The sequence below is a fragment of the Carassius carassius genome, chromosome 1 (assembly GCF_963082965.1).
Source record: "Carassius carassius chromosome 1, fCarCar2.1, whole genome shotgun sequence".
Lineage (NCBI taxonomy): Eukaryota > Metazoa > Chordata > Actinopteri > Cypriniformes > Cyprinidae > Carassius > Carassius carassius.
In genome coordinates, this window is record NC_081755.1 from 41,642,337 (window position 1) to 41,668,585 (window position 26,249).

General features: G+C 40.9%; 1 protein-coding gene across 6 annotated transcripts in view; it reads right to left on the minus strand.

Annotated features, from left to right (window-relative positions):
- Positions 1 to 1,986: 1,986 nt before the first annotated feature.
- The window catches only part of brd4 (bromodomain containing 4), a 54,284-nt gene continuing 30,021 nt past the window's right edge, over positions 1,987 to 26,249 (minus strand). For 2 of the 6 annotated variants that reach the window (XM_059559427.1, XM_059559402.1), the window contains exons 2-19: positions 18,456 to 18,825; positions 15,578 to 15,715; positions 15,351 to 15,486; positions 14,652 to 15,016; positions 14,201 to 14,569; positions 13,982 to 14,110; positions 11,686 to 11,907; positions 11,297 to 11,517; positions 10,751 to 11,130; positions 10,356 to 10,466; positions 9,852 to 10,244; positions 5,693 to 6,412; positions 4,699 to 4,796; positions 4,435 to 4,588; positions 3,940 to 4,076; positions 3,624 to 3,829; positions 3,283 to 3,541; positions 1,987 to 2,846 (exon numbers count right to left, since the gene is read on the minus strand). In XM_059559427.1, the coding sequence (XP_059415410.1) occupies positions 2,778 to 2,846; positions 3,283 to 3,541; positions 3,624 to 3,829; positions 3,940 to 4,076; positions 4,435 to 4,588; positions 4,699 to 4,796; positions 5,693 to 6,412; positions 9,852 to 10,244; positions 10,356 to 10,466; positions 10,751 to 11,130; positions 11,297 to 11,517; positions 11,686 to 11,907; positions 13,982 to 14,110; positions 14,201 to 14,569; positions 14,652 to 15,016; positions 15,351 to 15,486; positions 15,578 to 15,715; positions 18,456 to 18,695 (4,347 nt within the window). In that variant the 5' untranslated portion in view covers positions 18,696 to 18,825 and the 3' untranslated portion in view covers positions 1,987 to 2,777. The remainder of the gene's footprint in view (positions 2,847 to 3,282; positions 3,542 to 3,623; positions 3,830 to 3,939; positions 4,077 to 4,434; positions 4,589 to 4,698; positions 4,797 to 5,692; positions 6,413 to 9,851; positions 10,245 to 10,355; positions 10,467 to 10,750; positions 11,131 to 11,296; positions 11,518 to 11,685; positions 11,908 to 13,981; positions 14,111 to 14,200; positions 14,570 to 14,651; positions 15,017 to 15,350; positions 15,487 to 15,577; positions 15,716 to 18,455; positions 18,826 to 26,249) is intronic. The other 4 variants (XM_059559421.1, XM_059559415.1, XM_059559431.1 and 1 more) reach the window with 4 other exon arrangements.

Genomic DNA, 26,249 nt, shown 5'->3' on the forward strand with positions numbered 1-26,249 from the left:
ATCCCTACCCCACCCATGAAATTATAGCTGATTAACAAGAGTGTAGAAGCACCTAACCCTGATTGTAAGCCTTAAACAGATATTTCCTGAAAGTTATATCTCAGTTCTGATTGGTTGATCGTAATGTTGTTCCAGGATCACGTTGTACTTGGTGAAATCAAGCTCGCCAACAGTGCAACACATGACTGGTTTTGTGCTCCAGGGTCACACATGTACTTGACATTTCATCATTTTCCCTGGAGTTTTCTGAGGCGTCAGACAGTACAACAACAGCCCTTTTACCTACACAAGTTGCTTATGAAGTCATCAGTTTCTTTGCACCATTTGAACCTCAACCGATCTGAGGAGTGAAGACTGATATGCAGCAACACAATGGGCACCATATACTGGACTGTGCAAGCTGATGAATTATCAAAGAGACGACAGGCTCATTTTTTTTGTTTCCTTTTAATTTTCTATAAAAGAGATGAGTTTATTTCATGATCATAACAGACTGAACCATTGACCTCGATAGCCCACGCATATACCAAACAGTAATCGAGGAAAATGTTGAACAAATCCAACAAAATAAAAAGAAAAGAAAATAACAAAATACCTGAATAAAGCAAACTCTCTGCTGAGCTGCAGGTCAGCACATTCTCCGGAGAATCTGAATCTATGGCACATAATGTCCAACTGTTACCATGAAAAAGAAAATACATGAAAAGCCTTGAAGGAATGAAGTGTTTCTCTTCTTTGAACTTGTACAGACCAAATTAACAAAAGAAAAAGAAAATATAGATATTTATATAAGTGGACTTCATGAGGAAGAACAAGAACCAAAAAAAAAAAAAAAGTTCGCAAAGTATTGTTTAAATGAGGTGTTGTTGCGATTGAAACCTCCAGGTAAGAACACCCTCCCCAGCCACACACTGACAACCGTACTGACGTGACGTACACATCCAGACATCCTGACACACACACACACACACACACGGATGATGACGATGATCGGACATGTCCTCTTAGCAGTTTCGGAAAAAATGAAAAACTAGTTGTTCTGTGTATAATTAAGAAGTCCAGCTAAAACTAGATTTAAACCTGAATATTGTAAATGGGTAAAATATAAAATGTTTACTTTTTCCGTTTTTATCTCTTAAACACAAGCTCTCACCCCTAAACCCCCAATTTTCCCCTCCCCCATCCAACCGTGATCCCCCCTCCCCCCGCACACCCTCCAGAACATAATATATGCCAAACTAGAATCGCAATACAATACAGGCACTGGAGAAAACACTATAAGAGAAAACTCAGAGGACCTGCCAAGGTCTCGAATTGTGCACCCCCCCCCAACAACCCCCCGCCCCCCTCGCCGAGTCAAATAACAGAATTAGAACACATCCACTATAATTGAACAAGAACAATGATAAATCAGAACAGTTAGATTTTTTTTTTCTTTTTTTGTAGCTTTTTCGACATTTTTGTCATTATATCTAGCACAGCATACAGGGTTCTCTCTGTGCAGGTGTAATAAAATGATCTGTGAAAAGAAAAGAGGAGTCATGCAGAAACCAGCTGAGAGCTCCGTCGTGTTCGCATGACGCTCTCGAACGCGTGTACCAGTTGCGCGGAGTTGCGTGTTTTCCTTCTATATGTATGTATAATACACTTAAAATAGTTATCGTATTCTTTAAATTATGTTCAAACTAAAGGATGCTCAGAAACCGTCGACGCTCTGGGTTTCACGTGAAAAACCATGAGTAATGAAAACATCTTCCCGATTCTGTCCTCAATTAACACTTGTCAGAATAATGCATATATTAGGGTTTTTATCTTCTACAAGGCTAGCTAAACTTTTAATGACGAGTGGGGAGAACAAGAAAATATATTTATATATTTAGAAAGACATGTTAAGAGTGAAGCGTTTCGGGTCTCGGCTATCAGCGCAAGAAGGATACGGGTGTTTGGCATAGACATCAGAGGGTAAGGTGTCGGTAAGAGAGTTAAAAATATCTTAAAAAAGAAAAACATCAACAACAACAACAAAAAGAAAGAAATAAACAAAAATACAACCAACCAATCAACCAAAACAGTAATTAAGAAAATACCTTTTTACAGTAGATCCTACATAATGAAAAATCTGCACATGATAACAGTGTGAAACACACCATATGTTTAGTCACTTGTCACAGCCCCTGGTGAATATTGTGATGTGGTTACAAGTCAGAGGTGTAAGGCGAGCGGGACTTCCTCTGCCGAGGAAGATCATCTTAAGTGCCCCCAATCCCATCCTGCCATTTGCCTCGCGAAAAAAGGTGGGGAAAGGATAGAGCCAAACTAAACGATGCGAGGGAAACCAAATCAAACAGGAAACAAGACGCTTTCTAATCCCTCACAGACATCTGGCGATCGACGGATGCCGCAGTACAGAGAATCAGTACATTTCATTGTTGTCGTTCAGATATTCCTCCGGCCATCACATTGTCCATTGCTCCCATATTCTTTTAATTAAGAGTCACACGAGTCCTCTCTTTCCCGCCATGGTCACAATGGCAAATCCAGGAGGAATGCCGGAGAGGCCCTGTCATCCCAGTGTGAGGGTCCCTCTTTCTGCTGAGGCAAAAGGAGAGCTACAGTCTCCCTCTCGGGGCCTCAGCTCATGCATCGCTAGTTCAGCCTCCTCAGTGTTTCTTGTGGTCGGATGGGGTCTTTTTCCCTTACTGCTTTTTTGAGTTCATTCTGTCCGTGCGGAGGAGAATCCATGAGCAGTTTCGCAGTTTCTCACTTCCTCTCGCCCTTCAGAACAAGTTCTCCTCAAAGATAGCCATCAAATCGCTTTGGAAATTCATGTCAATAGTAGCTGCCATCTGTAGAGGAGAAGAACATTAAAATTAATATTCACAAATAGCCACATTTTCACAGAGGAGTGACTGAACGAACTAGTGTAAACGCCTTTTGTATACCCACCAAAACTTTGGGGTTTATTATGCAAGTATGCATTGAATTAATCAAAAGTGATAGTGAAAACATTTATAATCTTACAACAGATTTTTACTGTCTATTCTAAGCAACCTTAGAACCATGAAAATATTAAGCATCACAATGGTTTTCCATATTAATAAGAAATGTTTCTTGAGCAAATCATCAGACAGATTTCTGAAGGATCATGTGACACTGAATCCTGCAGTAATGTTGCAAAAAATTCAGCTTCACCTTTTATTACATCTTAAAATAGAAAAGCGTTCTTTAAAATTGTAATAAAAGCTAGTGTGTGTACAAGTGAGGTGACTAGCTGTAACTCACCGCCTCTCTCCTCCTCCTCTCCTGTTCCCGGCGACGCGCGAGCTCCCTCTGCTGGTCAAGTGCACTCTGGGAAGCAGCGGGGGACTGTGGCGGGCCCTGGGAAGGCTGCGGGGCCGAGGCCGGCTGGGCCGGGGTTTGGGCTTGGGGCTGAGTTTGGTGCTGCTGCGGCGGCGGCTGGACCTGCTGTTGCTCCTGCCGCCTGCGGGGCTCCTCCTGAGGCCTTCGGGACGTCTCAATGGAGTCCTCCTCATCCCGTCCCCTTCAAACAGAAAGAAAACCTCTTGAAACTGCTAAAACAGTCCTTTTAATTAAAAATGAGAGTTTCTGAACGGCTCTCTTACCGAAGTTTCTCTTGTTCTCTCCGCAGACGGTCTTTCTCAGCTTGCTCGGCCTGGGCCTTCAGGGCTTTCTCTCGCTCTTCCTTCTCTCGGGCCGCACGTCGAAACTGTTCGAAGCTGTCACTTGAGGACTTCAGAGCAGACGAGGGAGTGGAGGTGGACTTCTGTGCCAGGCTCGCCCAGGAACCCATGTTCTTCAGTTTCACATCCTGGGCACCAAATGAGGACACGTTATGAGGCATAGTCTTGTAGAATAACCATTCCAGAACCATTGTATTCATTGAAAAGTGTAACAAATAAAGTCGTCCCTTCCACCCACCTGTACCTTTTTAGGCGCTACAGGAGTCTTGGGCTCCTGTTTGAATTTCTCTTTGTCCTGCATGGAAGGCGGCGGACCGCTCTGCTCAGAGGAGCGGATGACAGGACGGGAACTTTCAAGTGGTTTCATATCTGCTTCTAAAACAAGATGATAAACTTTCAGTTCTGCTCCACTAATTTGACTGGCAGAGCGGAACTGAGATTGTCTATATTTAGTATAACTGTACTGAGACGTCTCACTGTTTCAATTTGCTTGTCTGTGGGTGGCATTCTGCCAGAGTATGTGGGAGATGTTTAGTGGAAGGAAAAGTTGTGATTTTGCTTTTTTTTCTGTCTGTCTCAGACAAACTTTGTTTGTGCAATGCTTGTCATCAAAAACTCAACTCTGGCAAAATATGGTCTGAACAGTAGATATTGCTGGATATTGAACTTGTTTATTGTATAAAAGCAATCTGTGTGAGCCATGTGAATATGTGTACAACTGAGTTTGACTCACTCTGTTGGCTGTGGCCTGGCATTGTGGGTTTGCTCTCAGGGTGTTTGTGAGGGTCTTGTCTCAAGGCTGGACTGAAGGGCTCACCACGCATCACAGGTGAAGGAGGCAGCTTCTCTTCTTTAATGCCACCCAAAGCTGAAGGACCTTGTGGTTCCTAAAGCAAACAGATCAACAAACCACGTCTAAAAAACCAAACGCTATTCATCACGTCACAGAAATCCATGTGGACAATAATCCATGTTAAAGCAAGGAAATGGCACTGACCTTTTTGGGGACCTGAGGAGGGGACGGGTGGACTAAAGTATACTGAGACATTTGAGGGGAATGCATCATGAGGGGGGAGGGGTTATCTCGCATGTGTGCTGTCAAAATAAAGACACAGTTAATATGCAAGCATTTACAGTGCTGTCCAATACACAAACACATACAAAAAAAAAACATCAGCTACTCATCAGCTGTGGGATGTCTGCTCTGAAGATTCGGGGAAGCCCTGAAACTGCAGCTACAAGCTACTCAATGTGAAGTAGTCGAGCTACACACAAGATACATTTGCAATAGTAGCAACACTACAAGTTACTGACAGAAAACAGCTGACTGCTTTTAACTTTCTAGTGGCGGGAATTTAAAAAAATAATGCCAGCAAACTCAGGCATCTACAGTCAAACCAAAAATGTATTCAGACACCTTCAACATTTCTCACATTATCACAGTTTATTCGCTATAGTTTAGAAAATGGTAATAAATTATGACATGATCTTGGAGTTAAACTGTGTCAGAACAAATTAATCTTGATAGTGTCAGATAACTTCGATAGAAAGGTGTAATGAATTAGGTTGAATAGCTGTCAGCTGTTAAATTTAAGTACACCATTAGATAAAAACAATTTAGGTTTAACAATTACCAAGCAATGCTTAATTTTGTTCAGTCTGTGGTGTAAAAAGTCCGCATTAGAAATTAACAAAAAAAAACACGCGGTCTGGTCAAAGTGTCTGAATTATTTTTGGTCCCCTGTTTTTATCAATTTTACTGGTCCACTGGACTAAATATCATTTATTAAATAAGGCATTTTTATGGCAAATACAACTTAAAAGGCAAAAAACTTCACAAACTAAAGTTTTGCAGTGTCAACATTGATTTTAGTACAAAAAGTAGTAAACGAACAAAAACATAGCTTGTTGTTAGCCATACAAATAGCAATGACAGTTTCAGCAACTTGAGCCCTTAAATGAACCGTTTCTTTCCGAGACCGTTGTGTTACCTGAGTTATAAGAGTCAGACTTGTGTTGACGTGGAGAGTGATGCTGCGGTGGATGTTGCTGGATAATCTGCTGTGCTTTCGTGGAGGGCATGGACACTTTGTGTTGACTAGGCTGCGTTTGCGTGGTCTGCACCGGGCCTTGAGAGAAGCTCAGCTGCTGCGAGTGCTGCATGTGTCTGGCCTGATGCTGCGAGGAGGGCTGGGCTTGAGTCTGAACAGGAAGCTGCGGTGGGGGCAGGGAGCTCTGCTGGCTCATCTGAGACTGAACCTGCACTGACTGCAGCAGAGACTGCTGGCCCGGCTGCTGCGGCCTGCTCTGCAGAGACTGCATTAGTGATGTCGGTGGCTGCTGCTGCTGCTGCTGCAGCAGGCGGTTTGGATGCAGGTGCTGCAGGTACATGGGCAGGGGCATGGAGGGAACGGGCTCCTCGTCGTCCTCTAGCAGCATCTGTGGGGGCTGGGAGGAGAACAGGCCCTGGGGAGTGAGCGTGGGTGGGGAGAGGGGCCGCTGGCGCATTTGTTGGGAAGGATGCAGCAGGTGAGGAGGGAGGTGGTGCTGGGGCTGTGGGGGTTGCTGGGACTGGAGCTGCTGTGGCAGGGTCTGCTGGGGCGGCTGCTGCTGCTGCTGGGGCGTGCTTTGCTGCGGAGGTTTAGGAGGTAGCGGGGCTGCCCTATTACTGGGCCTTGAAGGCTGCTGGGGCAATGCGTTGTGCAGAGCTGCTGGGGACCAACGACAAAGAGAGAGGAAGACCACAAAAACTTGATTAAGTTTAGGGTCAATATAGATCAATTCAATTCTTTAAATACTTCTGATAAACAAAAGTGCTAGAGCAAAGTGAAGAATAGAGCAAATCAGAGCATATCTACAACACACATTTTGAATCAATGAGAGGTGCAATGCATGTTCAAAAGCAACTTACATGATGAAAAAGAAAACATGCATAAACCACAGACAACATCTGGACTTGTGCCAAATATGAGGTACGTGAGCCCAAGTTTATTTGCATAGCATGTTTCCCACACGTTTCAGTTTCACTTTTAACAAATTTACTTAGGCTTGGCATTTATAATAAATGCTGTTTAAAATAAAACAAAGAAATTATAGTGGCGTTTATGTTTGTATTTTTCTTTCTGGGTTCTGTATACTAGAGCTGCAACTAATGATTGTTTTTTCTTTCCACTAATCTAACGATTATTTTTTCGATTAGTCTACTATAACGATTATTTTTATTACAATAAAAAATTAATCTAATGCTTTTTTGATTAGCTAATGAATCCTTTGGATAACTTTACAAAAAAATATAAGTACAACTTCTAATATAATATTTCAACCTTTATTCATTTTTACAGTATACAAAATTAAAGAGGCAAAGAAAATTTTACTATGGTAAATGAGTTTACAATAGCGTTTATAATTAAACCACAGTAGCCACAAATTTACAGTTGTCTGAGAAGTCATGAAATGTTCTTTAGCATCACAAACCATAAAACGTAGTCAGGGTTCTGCTATGGTTTAGCATGGTTTCCAGAGATCTGGAGCTGATTTGGGGTAGCTCGGTGGTCTGTGACTGTTGTCTCGCGGCGCGCTGTCTTTTAAGGGGCCGTTCACATATCACGTCTTTTGCGCGCTCAAGTTCGTTATTTCCAATGTAGGCGCGCGGTAGTGTTGTCAAAAAACCCAGTACTTCGGTACCAAGTCGGTACTAAAAAAATTAAAATGTCACGGTACCAGGTTTCTGTAAGTACCGGTGGTACCGAGGACCCGTCCAAACCCGGTTCTTGACGCATACAGCGCTATGATTTCCGCAAAGCAGAAAACGCGGACGGAATCTCAAAATTCAGTCATGAAAATGAAACTTACATTTTAATATGGACAGTCACGGAATTTGTCAAAGTTAGCATAAATTAATCAAATCAAATCTCCACATGGACCAGTATCTGTAAATGTTAAGCCGCAAAAGTTGTTTGAAATATGAATCCTGCATGTTCTGCACGTCTCTGTGTGAATGAATGAATGGCAGAGATGTGTGGGTTTGTTTACTACATATAGACTGAAGCGCGTGACGCTTGCAGTAATTTCAGCATCTGCCATCTTAATGAGGACATTAATACAAACATAATCACCAGAACTGTTCTGCGTCACTTCATAAGCATTTTACCATTGCATTTGAGTAAAACCAGTGTCAATTTAAAGGTAATCACGGCAACCCCTCAAAACAGCTTCTACATTGCGAGTAAATCACTCGCATATGTGAATAAATTTTACTCTGGGTGACTAAATTATGTCTATTGTTAGCCATTGGCTAATCAATTAGATTTTACTCGCCATTGTGTGTGTTCGAGGCTATTATAAGATTGGCGCAGATATATTTTCACTCGCTGAACACTAACTGAGCTTTCAGAGTTCTCTCTCCATCAAGCGATCTGTACTTTTCAATTCATCTCAATGGACGCACAGTACACCTGTATTTGCCTCTTTTACTGTCTATGGTATTTGCCAAACTGTAAACTCTGTGTGGAGGCGCACGACTCGCCGTTGCTTTGCTGACAGCGCTGTTTCTCACACATGCAAAGAGAGAGAGCGAGAGTCTTACCACGCTGAATCGACATGCTACATGTAAACTATATTCTTTGTCTTCTCCTGTCAAAATAATGGAGTTCATTTCATTGGCTGCCGCTCATCTATTATACTGTCCCTGTTTTGATTTCAGCAAATCAGTTCGACCGAACGCAGACAACGTGATTAATATTCATGAACCAGCAGCTCATCAATCCATAGTGCATTGTATACTGTTAGTATGGTAGTAGAATTAGTAGAAGTATTATCTTTTAATAATAATTAATATGATCTATTACAATATTATTATTATTTTTTATATAGAAACCCTCAATGACCAAAAATATCTTAAGCATCACCAACAGTCTTAAGTTCAGTTAAAATGACAAATATGCATTCATTAAAAGTTCAGTTTTACATAAGGGCATTGTGCTAGAAATATTACTATTATTTAGTAAAAATGTATGTGACACTGCTACTACTGTTAATTAAAAATTTATCACACAATATTTCTTCCATGTTTTAATTTTAAAAGCAAATCCCCTTTATTTACCAAAAAATAAAATGTTTAAATTTCATAAATTAAAAGACAAATTAAATTTGGGAGAAACTTGTTTACTGTTTTTCATAATTATATTATATTACTATATTGAATAATATTACTATATTTACACAATTGTAAATAAGTATAAAGAATGGCATTGGTTTTATTTTTAGTGATAAAATGTTTTTTTTTTTTTAATTAGCATATTTTTGTGTTTTGCTTTGGTACCGAAATTGGTACCGAGAACCGTGGATTTTCACTGGTATCGGTACCGAATACTGAAATTTTGGTACCGTGACAACACTAGTGCGCGGTATGCGCGCTCATAATGAAAGCGACGCGGTCGCAACGCACACGCAAAAACAGGCGCGTTCGCACCGCATCGAGGTTAAAACATCTCAACTTTTCAGAATGCCGCAAGCGTATTAACACGTATAAACACTTAATAATATCACATCAGTTTGTACTTTTAGAATCGCAGAATCTGCTGCGGTCGTTCCATCACATCTGCAGCAGAGACCTGAACCAGGAAGTTGGTCACCAGCTCACACAGTAACCAGTTAAACCGTAACACCGGAGAGCGCCAGGATGTTTTCCTCTGAGGTGCTCGTGCATCGCAGTTGTGCTGCCGTGGTACACCATATCGGTTTTCCAAAGGGAACAAATGGCCATTTTATTTGGCCTCTGTTTGAAGTATTCCCCTACTTTTGATAACTGTGGTCTCTGTTTTTGTGATAGAATGCAACTTTATCCATTCCCAGTATGCCATTACGCGAGATGTAAACAGTGTGACGCGTTTCACGCACGTCGTTGCAGCACTACTGTATACTATCAAATGTAAAACGTTTGTTGTGAAGCGAGGGGAATCAACATTTTTACAGTGTGTAAAATGTTTATAAACGTTCTGTTTCATTCACCAGTATTTTATAGTATTGCTCTGTGTAACAAAATGTGATGTTTTTGTTTCTCTGAAGAATGCAAATTTTTGACCCGGTACATCTGGAAAGTACACGGTATTAAAGTACTTGTGATGTAATAAACAGGAAGATTCCACTCACCTGGGGATGTGAGGATGGGGTGCTGGTTCAGGAAAGGGTGCGTCTCAGGTGACACTGGGCCTCCTGGAGGGTGAGCGTTGAGGTGAGGCGGCGCAGGAGAGGGCGAGTCATTGGCATGGTGGGGAAGGTGCATGAGGGGCTGGACGAAGTGGGCCAGAGGGTCGAATGGGTTTTCCAGGAGCTGCGAGGGCTCCAGAGCTGTGACGGGAGGAGGTATGTAAGCGGCGGGAGAGGGATGCTGCTGCTGCTGTGGCTTCAGCTGAGCACTGGGCTGCAGTGCAGGGGTCTGGGGTTGATGGGGAACTTGTGGCTGAGGCATGCCTGGAGCCACCGCCTGGTGATGAGCCTTCTTTCCTTCTCCTCTACCCCTCTTCTTCAGCTTAGAAGCCATCCCTTAGTTCATGGAGAGGAGATTCTTCATGCATTGCAGTATCTCGAATCGTTTAACATTTCAAAAGCATTAGAAATGCAGCTGGTCGTGTGTTATAGATCTACAGGGCTCACCTGTCTCAGAGTCTTCACTTTCTGAGGAGCTGGACTCGCTGCTGCTGCCCGACTCGGACGATGTGCCTTTGGTCTTTGCAGCACTCACTGCCTCCATGGACTTCTCTGGAACTGAAGGACGAGAAGCAAAGAACAAAGACCAATAAGACTTTGTATACACTGGGTTTTTATGTTGATTTTGGGTGATGCAATGTAACAGACAGCATTAAATACAAGTGTAGAAAGGGGGTTTTGGAGCTAAACTCTTCAAGAATGTGGCCCTACAGCAACAGGATTTAACACCCCTTTTCTAGGTTTACCTACAAAATTGTGTCTTAACAAGTGTATGTACGGTCTAACCTTGGATCAGACTGTGTTAACGGGTCATGTTAGAGGAGGTTTGTATAGACACTCACCACTGACAGGCTTCTTCTTCTTGCGAAGGCAGGACGACACGTATCTCTCCAGTTCCCGCAGTGTAGAAGGCTTTAACGTCTCAAAGTCGATCTCAATCTCGTCCGGGTTGGAGTTCTTAAGCGACGGCTCACGGGATTGGATGATGTGGACCACACGGCCCAGCTTGTCTCCAGGCAGCTTGTTAATGTCCAGGCTCAGCTGTCTCTTTTCTTCATAGGACATAGGTTTACATTTCTCTCCAGAAGGGATGCCTGCCATTCCAGCTGCTCCAGTCAGTCCCAGATCCTCCTCAGGATCCAGGCTCACCACAGGCTGCAGGGTCGGTGGAGCAGCACCGGGTGGAGCCATGGAGCGATTGCCCTTACCTCCCTCCTTCTTGCTACAGGTCATAAGACAACAAGAACTTCTCATTTTTAATGACACCATTCACTGAAAGTCTAAACTGCAAAATTCTCAGACTCTTCACATTGATAAAAGTGATTAAACCATGTAATTTTGGATACTTTCTTGCTTAAAATGTGGTTGCATAACCATATATAGCTCACCTCAGCTTCTTGGGCTTCTTAGGAAGAGGATCCTTGTTCTTAGGCTTTCCTGGAGCCTTGAGGGTAGGAGGTGGATCTAGGATCTCTTCAAGTGCAGGCATGACTCCCGCTTTCTTTTTGTGCTTGTCTTTCTTCTTCTCCTTCTTTTCCTTCTCTTTTTTCTTTGGTTTGGTGGCCTGAGGCTGGGACAAGGCAGCCAGCTGCTCATGAACCGCTTTCAGCTGAGCAACAAAAGAGAAGAAACAAAACAGGGAGATTAAACTCTTCTCAGGGGACAGTAAAGTATAAACTTCCAGTATCTGTGGTGACAGATCTTTGAGCCAGCCTGTCCTTGGAAAGACCCCTTCCTTAGGGACGTGCTGGCAAAAACTGAGCGTATATCTGCTCACTTGCTCCTGGAGCTCTGCTAGCCTCTGGGCTCTCTCCTCTTCAGAGTCGTCCGTGGAGGAGTCAGATTCAGATGAGGAATCACTGGAGCTGTCAGAGGACGAGGCCGTGCCCATGGGAGGCTGTGTCTTGACAGGAGCCGGGTGGAGCACTGGCGCAGGAGCGGGTGCCAGCATTTCCTCTGGCTCATCGGGCATTTTAGCAAAACGCATCTCAAACACATCCTACAAAAAGAGAAAACCTTTTGTCGATCTAGTTTAAGATGATTCCAATCTTCATTTCAGAATTCAGCAATGTACACTTCATGTTACATTCAACCTCTTCATTCAGGGCATTTAAAAACTTCATCAACCAGTGAATGAAGGACGCCGTGTTCAGAGATGCTTTTTGTTGTGTGTCATGGGTTTCGTGACAACGGAGATGGAATGTAAAATGCACAATTTACACAATTGAAAGAGCACCGAAATCTGACTAAATCCCCTATGACAACTTGCAGTGTTGCATATCGATGCTGAGTCTGAGAAAAGAACAATGTGCAGAGAACAGGTAAATTCCATTATCGCTGTTTTCCATGTTTGTGGTTAATATGGTTAATATGAGTAAATATTTTTACACAGTAGCCGGTATTTCGTATGTTTGGCAACTAGTGCCAACCAGTGTACCTGTACGCCACTGGTAGTTCCTACAGATCTGTTTCAGACCCTACTCTGAAGTAGGAGCTCATTTAGTTCCCCTAAGCAGAGTTCCTTGAACTAAAAACGTTCCTACTTCCTGCAGTGCAAACACTCCAAAAAGCGGGAACTTCCGCCAATAGATCTAGAAACTATGAAAAGTTTCCTCCGGTGCAAAAGCCCCTATAGAAAATGTAATAAAGTGGAAAAGTATTGTTTTTTTTTTTTTTTTTTTTTCTTTCATGGATTTGGCATGGGAAACATGAACGTTTAAATTTCCTAACCACTTTCACACTTTTCTGTCTATTAGGGTTGGAAATTAACAGGGGCTTGGGGCCAAAAATGCCACAACAAATCAAGTTAAAGGGCAAAAAAAAAAAAAAAAAGCCTCTTCACAAATTAAGTCTATTTTCGACTGTGACGATTAAAGTTAATCGTAGGATTTCATAGGGCCCTAACTGTCCCTCAGCCTTGCTGCACCCCCCAGTTTGGGAACCACTGCTTTATTCTTTTAAATGGATACATTTATTGTGTTTATTTTATATATATATATAAAATTTTTTTTATTAAAGTGGAAATCATTTTACTAAATAAAAACTCGCCTGACTGCTTTACTTCCACTTTAAAGGGATACTTGTGTTGTTTATTATTTTTATTTATACCATTTATAACTTTTGTGCAATTACTTGCCGGTCAGTTGAGTTTGTGGCAAACCTTTCTGCAGTGTTTACATGTTGTTTATTTTAAATTACTGCATAAAATTACAATAGATGTTTAATTTTAAAAGTACAAGTTGATTTCAAAATGCACTTCAATTTTTAGCATTATGTGTTTTTCAGTTGAATAAAAACAATTTTGCCCTATAAATTTAATCACTGAGGATTTCTTTTATAAAAAAAAAAAAAAAAGTATAAAAATCTCGTCTCATCTAGTTTTCGTGAACCCAGTCTTGTGTCTCGTCACACCCCTACTAAATAATTATTACAATATCAAGAGCAAAAATCTTTAATGGGTGTAAACGGATCAAGTATTGCCCCATAATGGAGCAGTTAATTTCTGACTCTGCTGTCAGTGCATCACTAAGATCTACCAGATTCAACAAAGACCAGTAATGCAGCATGGTCTACTGCAAGTCACCAACATAAAGTAAATACCGTATTTTCCGGACTATAAGTCGCACTTTTTTTCATAGTTTGGCTGGTCCTGCAACTTATAGTCAGGTGCGACTTATTTATCAAAATTAATTTGACATGAACCGAGAGAAATGAACCAAGAGAAATGAACCAATAGAAAATATTACCATCTCCAGCCGCGAGAGGGCACTCTATGCTGCTCAGTGCTCCTGTAGTCTACACTGAAAACATAGAGCGCCCTCTCGCGGCTGTAGACGGCAATGTTTCCTCTTGGTTCTTGGTTCTATATAAATGCGACTTACAGTCCAGTGCGACTTATATGTTTTTTTCCTCATCATGATGTATTTTTGGACTGGTGCGACTTATACTCGAAAAATTTTTACCGAAAAATACGGTAATGACTATCGGCTAGACGCCAGACTAACAGAAAACAAAACAAACAAACTTGCCATGCAAGCCCTAATGTACACAGTGTTTTGCAGGTAAGCACGTACCTGCAGTTTGCGTGCCATAGCCACCACTTCATGGTCTGGAGGGTTGTACTTATAGCAGTTGGAGAACATTAACCGCACATCTGCTGCAAACTCCTGAGCATCTCTGTACTGTCTGTTTTCCAACTTGTCCTGTACAACCAAAGAGAAGACAAAGACAAATAAGCATGGAAAGGAAGAGTGGCTCATCCTTTGATTGAGAACCAGCAGCTATATTTTCACCTTAATAGTGCTGAGGTCCATGGGATGCTTGATGATGTCATGGTAATCGTGCAGCCCTAGAGCATCCACATCCACTGGCTTGTAGAAGGGCCAAGCGTATGCAGCATGCTTCTTAGCAAACATGTCCTTTACAATGCCGGAGCAGTAGCGTAGCTGTTCTTGTTGCTTGGGGCTGGGGGTCCCAATGAGGGGTGTCCAATGGTGCTGGGAGTCCGGTGCCTCCTTTTTGGATACTTTGCTTGGTCGTGTAGTATCCCGGCGTGGCAGAGTCTTTCCTGACTTCGACTCAGCAGGTGAGGACTCGTTCAGGGGGTCGTTTGCCGTAGGTGTTGTGGTGTCTGCTTTCCTTTTCTGACTTTTTCTCTGCTGCTGATAAAAAGCGAGTGAGGACAAAGACACGAGACTAAAAACTAAGAATGACACCATGTTTGAATGTTACAGGCCAACTTACTTTGTGAGGTATTGGGATGGGGCTTTGTAGAATAGGAGGGGTGCTCTGCTGCATGAGCACGGGCGGCAGGGTGGTTTGGGTTGGAGGAGGCACAACCGTCATGATGGGGACCTGTGGGTTGCAGTCAGTGGGGCCCATAGAAAAATGTGGCCCTAATTGAGGCGCAAGGGGAGGGTGTGTAGGGAGCAAAGGGAGCGAAGGGGGTACTCGAGGGGGCAAGGCTTGCATGATAGGCTGGGGAGGTAAAGTAGGTGGACCTTGTGGTGGTCCTCTCATTTGTGGCCCAGGAGCAAGACTAGAAAGGCCACGTGTTTGAGGAATTGTGGGTGAAGACTCCAGGCCAGGTGCAATTTTCAGGTTAATGTCTAATACAAAAATAGAGAATACAAAGGAATTAAAAAATTATAATTTGAGATGTCTAAAACAAGCATTTCTGTGATAACATCCCCCTCGCTGGACATAATGGGTGAAACTAGACACTCCAACCACACCTTAACCTTACCCATATCCTATCGCTAAATATAAATCCACCCATTAGGTCTACAGAGGAGGAGCTCGATTAGGCAAAAGTCCACGCATTACATCCAGAGAGGTCAGACAGTGGAGAGCCTATGAACTGGCCACTGCAGTTGTGTAGGATGCCTAAAAGTTATGCAGTGCAAGTGGCACTCAGGTACGAGAAAAGTATGAGACTTATACCTGGATCCCTCCTGCCCCGGCCACGACCCTTTCCGGCTGTGGTCGTCAACTCGACCTCCTGCTGGGGCATCTCTGAAATCTTGTGGAGGAACACCTTCTCCAGTGCTTCTGCCATTAAGACTATGTCATCCCCAGACTGCAGGGGGCGACACATACCATTAACCACATGCCCAAACACACCACTTCGTTCCACGGTGAATAATGGGTGCAGAAATGTGATCCAGTACCTTATTGTAAATATAGCAGTTAGTAAACATGGTGTTGAAGTCCTGAATACATTCTTGGGCATTGATGTAGTAACTGTTCTCTAGGCGTTTCTTGATTGTTCCCATGTCCATAGGGTTTTTGATTATCTTGTAATAGTCCTAGGGAGAGGAGGTTGCAAAAGTCAGCATATCATCACAATACATAACGTTTATCGTCATAATGACTTTGTGTTGCAATAGCAAAAAGCAGCTTTGAGACTTTCAATGGAGAATATACTTGAAGTCAAAGTAACTATTACACCTTTAAGGGGCCGTTCACACAAAAACATGCCTCCTCTGCCAACTTGCTACTGTAAATAAAAGCTTGCAATAGGGCCTTTCGCACTGCGGGCACCTTTTCATAGTACCAGAATAAACTGTGGAGCTACCCACTTTTTGGCATTTTTGCATTGCCAGAACTGGGTGTGATTTCAGTACTGGACTGCCTTTTTCGAGAACCAAATTAGCTCCTACTCCGGAGCAGGCTCTAAGTAGCACAACTGGTACTACCCGTGATGTAAGTAGACACTGATTGGCCAAATGTGTATGAAAATGCCCTTACCTGCCCTGATTTAAAACGCCATGTAAACATTGTGTCAACTTATTTCTAGGCCTGTGTAATTAATCGCATTCCATTGTCATGCGCATCTCGTCAGTAAAGCCGGTCCCGTGATTAGCAGTAAATCACCATCACCTGCTTTTAGAATGAGGGGTACTAACTACACAGAGCCGTAGTTCACTGACAATTAAGCAAATTCGTTCTCATAACCCCAGATTGATTTCGAACGCGGTATCACCTAGCTTGTCAGTGAACTACAGCTCCTAAATAATGTGTCCAACTTCAGGCTGTGATGCTGTGGTCTTGATGTGAAATTATGAAAATTAAGTGAACCTAAGAAATAACTTATATTGCAAGTAAAAAAAAAAAAGAACAATTGCTGGACTGAAGCAATTTTATGTTTACTTGATTATCCAAACATCATTAAGAAAATCATGTTAGAAAGTAAGCATCAAATTAGGGTTGTGCCGATAGACGATAGTATCGTGTATCGACGATCGTCAGAGATATCGACATAAGCAGAATTCTCTGTCGATAATCAAGACGATATTAGGCTCATTTTCCTATATTAAATAATAATAACTATTTTTATTTTTATTAGGCTGCTTATTATAATTCGGCTTTTAAACTGCCCAGCTATTTCACTGCCCGCATTTCACACACACACCTCGCACGCGCAGGAGGATTAGAGCATGTAGTCGGTGAAGTTGTAACACTTTGACTCGGATAATTCGTTAAATCCATGAAATGAAAGAGATAGAAAACGACGAGTTGGTGTCCCACGCATTTAATGGCTGGTAAACGGTAACGCGCTCTTCTCATACATGAGATTAACTCTTTCTTGATGTCACAAAAAAAAGAAAAGACAAAATAATTAACAAGGCGGCAGAGCGAATTTATCATCCATAGAGCATGGTTCTCACGTAGTCCTTTTCTTAAAGACTGATCACTTAACTTATAAAACACACTATGTGGTGATGACGTAGAAGGACTATGTGAGAACCACTATGGATAATAAGTTCAATCTGCCGCCTTGTTATTATTTTCATGCACACCGCACTATAATGTGATGCATGCAAAATACATAGTTTTGGCCGTTACAAAGTCTCCATCCACAAACACACCTACATCGTCTGCAGATATAAGGTATTTCATTGCACTTGAACAAGTAATCTAAACGGCCTATATACTGTATGTGCAATATATTAAACGAGCCCTCACTAACTGAGTTTAATGCCACAGTTATGTTAGAATGCATCTCATTCTTGTTTCTGTGACGGTGCGTCAGACTCGTCATGAGGCGCGCGGTCCGGAGCGCTGTATGACTGATGCATCAGTTCAATTCAACTTTACTACAAATATATCAACTTACCTGTTTTAAATACTTTATATTTAAATGTTCGTTTATGCTCAATATTAGGCCATCCTTAAAAATATTCTATGAACTAGCTGTTTTAAATACAGTATTTTTATATTTAACGTTAGTTAAATCAGTCAGTATGTTTGAAAGTAATTTTTTTTTGATTATTGGTGACTCCATAGGCTCTCTCTCGCGCACCTGCGCGGTTTAAAACACCAAATAGTTATTCTATGACAAGAACAAAGAGTCTCTCTCTTGCTCCACCCATGCTCGATAATATTGTGTATCGTCGATCTCACGGGCTGACGATATGAAGATTTGAAAAATGACCATATCGCCCAACACTACATCAAATATGATAAAATATGATCAGGCTTTTGAGGAATATTTTTGAGGAATATTCATTTAAAATCATCTTATCAACACAAATTTTTGATAGATATAGAGTGACAACTGATATTTGTATGCATTTTATGCTATAAATTTTTCTGCTATACTATAAATATCAGCAACTGCACTAAATTGCACATTTTTGCTCAGTTTGGGTGTGTTTTTTTCTGATATGATCACACACAGCCTATTATTAAAATAAATAAATAAATAAATAAATAAAATAAAACATGCAACTTTATTTTTATGTTTTATGTTGACTAAGTTGAAACTAATAAACCATTCCGTTAAAAAGAAATTCTTCTGATCATTATTTTGTATGTCAGGCTTTGCAAAACCCCACAGTAACTACTTGAGGTAAGCCAACTTACTGATGAGGTTTGTTTGCAAGCAGTTTATGTAATAACACTAAATAGCAGAGACTAAATAGCAGACCATCAAACATCTGCTCTAGCATAACAAGCACCATTTCAGTGGCAAGAAATTGCAGTAAAAATCAGTGCAGCTACATTGTCAAGACCGGAGAGTAAAAGGATGGTTTGTTCACTCACAGGCAGATTCAGTTTAACGGCGTCAACAGGAGAATGGAAAGGCCAAGCGAACTGGTGCTTCCAAAGAGACTTCAGCACCACCTTCAGCAGGTACTGCAGCTGGTTGGTCTGGCGCTTGGGCCGGGAAGGGTTATTGGTTTCTGGGGCATTGGGATTGAAGACGGTAGAGCCCTGGGACGATGGCTGCCCCTGACTGCTGCTGCTCCCCGACATCTGCACTACGTCCAGGCCGTCCCCCATAATGGTGGGGTGGATCGCGGGCAGAGGGACGGGAGGGGGTGGGGCAGGACACCACTCGTTCAGTCTCGAGCCGGGCGCGGGCTCCACAGGGAGAGCACCGCTAATTCCATTGCACTCCTCGCTGGACTCTCTGTGAAGGAAGCAAATCATAATCATTAGCTCTTGAATTTACATCAATGCCATCTGCATCAGATCCATCACTGTAATCATCACTATCATCTCAATTATACTTAACTACCAGCAAACATCCTCTCAGCCCCCCAAAACGGCATTATTCAAATGATTCATGTTTGCTTAAGTAATTGCCCGTGGATTCTCTAACTATCCCCTGATGCGGTCTGAATCAATGACATTTTCCATGAGATTCATACTGGGTTTTGGACTGCTGTTATTACTCTGTGACACGTCCAAGAAGGTGCAGTCTAGACAGCTGCTGAACAAGCATTGCTGTATGTATATTATTAAAAATTAATGTAATTCACAAGAGTAAGAGAAAGATTCCGCTTATTTCACGGAGTTTGCTTTTATAGAATATTAATGTAACCAATAGGAGCTTGAACAAGTCTAACAAACCTGAGACTGAACTTTTTTCCGGGGGCAGGGCAGCACATGCAAAGCATGCAATGACTGCGGCAACTTTAACATTTGAAAGGATACTATGGCAAAGTTATTGCTTTCTTTATTCAAACTGATTTCCTTTTTCATGATTATATGACTTGAAAAATTAAAGCTGTGTCATACACTTGGAAAATTATGAGCTATATCATCGCTTATCGACACTAGGGGTGTGACAATACACTTAGTTCAGCAGATGAGACAAATACTTAGTTCATTAGAATGTGACAACATTTTTTGATTATTTTTACGAAATTTTCAAATTACGTATTTTTAATTACAAAAAGTAAAACAGTGCAGTTGTATTTAGAAGTATTTTAACTAATATTAGGGCTGTAACTAATGATTATTTTGGTAATCGAGTAATCTACTGATTATTTTGACAACGGAGTAATCTGATATTTTTTAGTAACACAAACAGATCTAAGTGAAAACCAGGCTTTAGTATATTTATATATAAACTAACGATGATGCAATAATAATAATTGGCTTAAATAAAATATTAAAACCAAGAAATTACAGGATTGTATTGAACGTAATATACATAATACGTATGCACAATCAACTTAAGTAGCCTACATTATGTATTAAAACAAATACCTTCAGAGGGCACCAATGGCCTGGTGACGTTTTACTTTACAGCGTGATTAAATTATGTTTAAATCCATTACATTTTAATGTATGGCCACATGCAGAAACATTTATTTTGAAATCGCAATGTACAATACATGGCATATTTAGATGTATGTTGATGTCCTCGAGTGTTGGCAAAGGTTTATAAATGATTCACATTACAAATCTAGTGAGATAATGCTCACTGTTTTACCAGATGACGTTAAGCAATTCAAATTCACAGCGTATACAGAGGAAGCCCCTTTCACACATACAGTACTGGTAAATTACTGTTAAGTTAGCATTAATAGATCATGTGTGAACAATCCTGGTGAATTTGATCGTGGTAATCATATTCTTATGAAGATGGCATGATCACTCCGAGCTGTTTTCAAAGCTCGGCTGCTTTATAATTAGTTTTCTTTGTATATATGGGCTAGATGGGCATCTTTGGCCACTGTGCCACGCAGCTTTTTGCCGCACTTCTCCATTCATCAGGGCTGCGAATCAGTAAGCCCCTCCCCTGGAACACAGATGAGCCAATGGCAGTCAAGTATCAGTTTCATGGGGAGCAGAACTTGGACATCTGTAGGTTTCAGCGCCATAGAGAAACATTGGAAGATGCAAAACTTGCATTGTATTTATGGGGTTTAAGCTTCAAAAATGGAAAAACGATGTTCCTCTGGTACTTGTAACAGTGATTACAGGTATCCTGAGAGCATATGCAATGGAACTGATTTTATTCTATTTCTTAAACCCAAACAAAGTTTCCACACTATTTATTTTAAAACCTTTTATATATCCCTCCATGGCATATTTAAGCCCCACTTGAATGGTGGTCCTCCTGTGTCCAAAATTTATCAAAGATATAGGGACATGGTATTCACACTGATTATAAGTAATGTTTAATTCGATGTGCCATTTGATATATCTTTGCCATATGACATCTTTACCTACTTCAAAAATGTAAATTGCTTAAACACTTTCGTATAATAGTATTTTTTTTTACATAACCAACAATAAAGTGTCTTAAACCAAAAGTAACAAGAATTTCTTCCATATTTTGATGTGCATCCAAGTAAAATGGACTAAGGAAAAAAAAGGTAGGAACTTGCATGGTTGTGTGCATTGGTTGTTAAACGGATGTGAATGAGAACTTGCAGTCAATTGTAAGAAAGGGGCAGAGTTTAAGCCAACTAAATGATTGGAGAGGTCCGGTATATTTCATCAGAAAGTCTTTTCACTGGAAGACTGAGTTATTACTTCAAAATTACAAGGTCAAAAAATGCACAGATAAAATCAATCAATAACACGCATTTAGAAACTAGATAGGATGAGCTTTAATTTTATGCTGACTTTAACACTGAAACCTGAATACTTGATTTAGTTTAGTTTAGTTTTATTTAGAGTTTGACAAGGCAGGATATTAAAGAACAAAACACTGAAATGTATCAAACAGAACACATACTCAAAACAACCTTATATAGCGAATTGAAATAATAATTATAAACCATAATAATAATAATAATAATAATAATAATAATAGACCAACCAACCAGGTAGAGTAAAACAGATGCAAAAAAACAAAAAAAACGCCATGGAATACATCAGGCTTCATACAAAAAAACAAAAACTGTAAATTATTTATAAAACAGTTTAAGAGCACGTGGAATAAAAGAAAGTTCATGTCTTTTTGATTTACTCCTGGGCACAACAAACTCCCTATGCTGCCGTAGTAGGTAAGTAGGTTTTGGAGACACAGACAGGAAACAATGCAGTGGTGATGAACACAGAGATAGTGTATTCTAGGACGCACCTTCGAAATCATGTACTTAACGTGGGCATCCCATGACAGATCAGAAGAAATTTGGACTCCAAGCAGTTTAAAGATGGAAACTCTGCCAATTGCATATCCTGATATGACGGGAGAGGGAGGGCAGGGAATGTTTTCATCTTTCCTGGCGCTAATGATCATGTCCACTGTCTTACCTTTGTTCATTACCAATGAAAATTCCTGTCCCCAATCCGCCACTGAGTCCAAGTCCTTCTGAGTTAATCCTGGTAGGGATCCCATTAAAAATTCAGTATTGTTAAATCATCAGCATTTGACCGGAATTACTGAGGGAGGCAGAAAGGAATCCAAGCTGTTTATGGCGATGACAAAAAGCAGAGGGGATAGAAGACCCCCCTGAGGGACACCAGCTGCAATTGGATAGGTGTTAGACACACAGGAGCCCTTCACCTTTTGCTCTCTGTTACTCAGATAGCTCCTTACACTGAGCCAGAGCGGTTGTCTGACATTCATGTCAGCTAAAGCATAGAGCAGTTGACAATGATCAATTGTGTCAAAAGCTGGAGTAAAATCAACAAAAACAGCATGGATGTCAAATTTAGGATTGGTGTTAAGTGCGTCATGCCAGGATTGCAAAATTTGAATCATAGCAGTGTCAGTTGATCTGTTCGCCATGAAGCAGTGTTGTGATGGTTGAATTTTAGCAACTGTATCCTCCAGAATTGTGTCTCTGAGGATTCCTTCATACACTTTTCCAACACAGCTGAGTAATGAAATCTGCCGATAGTCTACTGGAAAACTGGGCTTTGTTTTTTTGGGAACAGCCTTGACCACAGCTTCCTTCCATTGTTTTGGGAAAATTGTATTTTGCATGCACGTGTTAAAAATATCACATAGCACCGGTGCCAGTTCCTCGTGAAAGGTCTTTAATATCCAAGGAGGAATGGCGTCAGGACCAGCAGCCTTTGCTGCCTTCACTTTGCGGAGTCTGACCTTAACTTGTCCAATACTCAAAAGAGGTATACTACAACTGGATAACTTGCAGGCAACCTCTTCCTCAGACGGAGAAATATGACTTGCATAATCCCACACAGAAGCAAAATGCTTTGCCAAGTTGTCACACTCATATTGCATGATGTTATGATCCTGAGACACCACATCACTCTTATCTCCTTCCATCCCTGTTAAAGCCTTCACAGACTTAAACCATTGCTTAGGCTTGGTGTTTTGCAGTTTCTCTACCTCATGTTTATAATATTGTTTCTTTGCGTTCTTAATTTTTTTGGCAATAATTGTTTTTAGTTTACTGTAGGATGTTTTATTGCCAGAACAAAAGGCACGCTGTCTTTCTTTTAGCAGATCTTTGATTTGTATGGTCATCCAAGGTTTATCATTATTTGTGATAGAAACTTTCTTAAATGGAATTGTTTTATCTAAGATAGACTTGATCGTGGAAGTGAAGGCACTAACCTTAGCCTCAGGGTCCGTAGCCTCATGAATGTGAGAAAAATCAGAGGTAGTCATGAGAAGGCCCAGTTGCCCATTTGTTTCAGAAGTACGTTTTCTACAAAAATGTGCTTGACAGGCTTGATGGGCCAGTTTCCAGCGTTTAGTAGGATAGTCTCATGGTCAGAGGAGCCAAAAGCAGGCAAATGCTCTGGTGACTCAAACATGGAGGAAATGTTAGTAAAGATGGAGTCTAATTGATTGGTCTTTCTTGTTGCTCCAGCCCCTATTTGTTTCAGACCATGTCTGCTGCAGATGGTTTCAGACTTGTACTTATTTGTATCACCGAGTATGACAATTGCGGCCTGTTGGTAGTTGCATTCAATATTCCTAAGGCAACGATCGAGGTACTGAGTGATTAGTGGCTCAGGTTGTGCTGTTGTTGAAGATTGCGGAGGAAAATAGAGCACAGCAGCAATAATACAACTTAACCCTCGAGGAAGACGACTGGGACGTAACCAGACCCACAATGCTTCATGTTTGTCTTCTACGTGAGTCAGTCGAATCTGAGTGATGTTTTCATCAACATACAAAGCGGCGACTCCTCCCCCACAGCCCTCACGATCCCGCCGATGTATTGTATATCCAGTTACAGTTGAGTCTGGGATATCAGCATTTAGCCAGGTCTCGGATACAGCAATAACTGCTGAGTTATTATTCACAGCTATACTGTACAGCTCATCGCACTTGTAGCGTAAGGAGCGCACATTGGAAAGTAGAAGTAGGCATGATTGGTCTTGATTTATGTTGGTTTGTCTTAATGTAAATTATTACTGATTCTGCTGACACATAAAAATCACTGTGCTTATTTGTTCTATGACTTGTCATTTGTTTTTTAATTCTTTTTAAAATAAAATTTTAAAGACTAATAATTCTATTAGTTAGCAGCTACCAGAATTCCATGAAAAACTGACATGTTATTGACAATATTTGAATATCTATAGTGATAACACAGAGTTTTCTGGCACTGGTATCGACTACTGAAACTGACAAACACAAAACAACCTTTTGCTTTACACAGCTTTCAAATTTGCATCAGGTGATTTCCAATAAAGAAAAGCATTCTTACTGAAAACAAGCCCCATGGCTTAGTATGGGTTGGCTTATAGTGACTCGTAATTTGCTTTGGTAAGGTGATCAGATAATTGTGCTTGAGTAAATGAAAAACAGAGAGAGAGAGGAAAAAGAGAAGAGAGAGAGCGCACAGCAGTGTCAGCTCATCAACACGACGTGACCAGGTGACCTCACCCACCAATTGAAGCCCCATCACAGAGAAGTGTAGGAGAGTACAGCTGGTGTGGAGCTCAGCAAACCAAACACATACACTGCTTCACACCATCCTGCACCTCCAAAATCAATTTTTGTTCCTCAGCCAGTTGTTTTTCGATTGAAGCATGTTAAAGGTCAGCCTGGTAATTGATACCAAAGGAGGACCAAATGTCTTAGACTCTCTAGTAATCACACCCCCACCACTACTACCACTGTCTGGGTAATCTGGCAATCCCCACACCTACACTTCCTGCTAATGAAACCTCATGTCGCCTCATACTGCTGTCTAGAGCCTAGCATTTAATCTTTCTACAAGAGAAACCTGTAAACAAGCAGCACTTCTACTGAAAGTATTACTTGGATGAGTCAACTGAAAAACGCTTCAAGTTTAGACAGTTGTAAATAATCAGAATGGGAACTTTCAGAGCAGAGTCTCTGTGCTTAAAGAAATGAGAAACGGCATCAGAGGAACGTGTTATGACATCTGATGAAGTGTGCAGACAGGCTTCTACTACCCGGCAGCATGTATCTCAATCACACAAGTGCTGTAGTGACTTATTGGCACAGCCCCCCTGTCTCCTGTCAAGTCTTCATAAAACCTGACACACCAGAATGCATTCAGCCAGGATGAGTCCACTGCTATTCCTGAATTATTCAGAATGACTGAGAGGGGGGGAAAAAACAAACAAAATTAACCTAGCAAAAATAATCTGAATTTGCTTCAGCAGTGTGAAGCAAAATGAATCCAGTTTCTGTCAAAGCATCCTCTAGTGTGCTTTTCCAGCAGTCAAATTAGGGGTATTTACAGCTGCTGGTCAAACAATAAAAAAGGAACTGAACTTGTGTTAAGTCATTTAATATACACAAGCTTTGGCTGTAGTAACAACACCAGTGTTATAATGATGATTTTACAGCACAACAGCTGCCAAGTGTCCAGCAACAGGCCCACAGCAAAGCCTCTCACTGACACTTCATTTCACTTATATTTTAGCTTCTTGTTACAACATTCAATCATGATATTAGGCCTATCTTTGGGTTTCAATCATGAAACCTGTGCAGAACAAAGTCGTAGTTGTTCATAAAACTCCATTCAACAGTTTAAACAAGAATGGTTTTAAAAACTATTTATACACATTTGTCATGCTTGTTTCATGACACATGCCCTTTGACTAATAATGTGGGTACAAGTAAAATGTGATTAATTTCTCAGTGGTACAGCAGAGCATTACTTCAGCTCAACTATTAGTGAAACAAGATCAGGGGTTCAATTCCAAGGGGGAAACACAAGCTAATAAATAAAAAAATAAATAAAAAAAACCTTCTGCCAAATGAATGTCCACAATAAAATGCAGCAGTTTACCAAAAGAAATAGCATGAGCCATTTATTACACACAAACACACACACTAAAATTTAAATGTCTGTACAACAGGAAAATGAAGAACTTGCACTGAAAAAAGGAACCACTGAACTGTTGTTTGGTAATGAATTAAAATGAAAATTCACAAAACGATACAAAAACTGTATTTTTAAAGAAAGAAATGTAATAAATTATATAAACAAATGTCCTTATCTTTTTGTCATACTTGAGATCTACTTGTACTACTACAATAACAAGTATTCAACAAAGACTAGAAAATAAATCCACAGTGTGTGGCTGGGGGAAAATGGGGAACTTTTTTTTTTTTCCTGCTGGAATCAGCAGCTGTAGTAGTTTAGAAAATTCCAAAGTTAGAATAGAAATGTATAGAGGTAGCAGCAT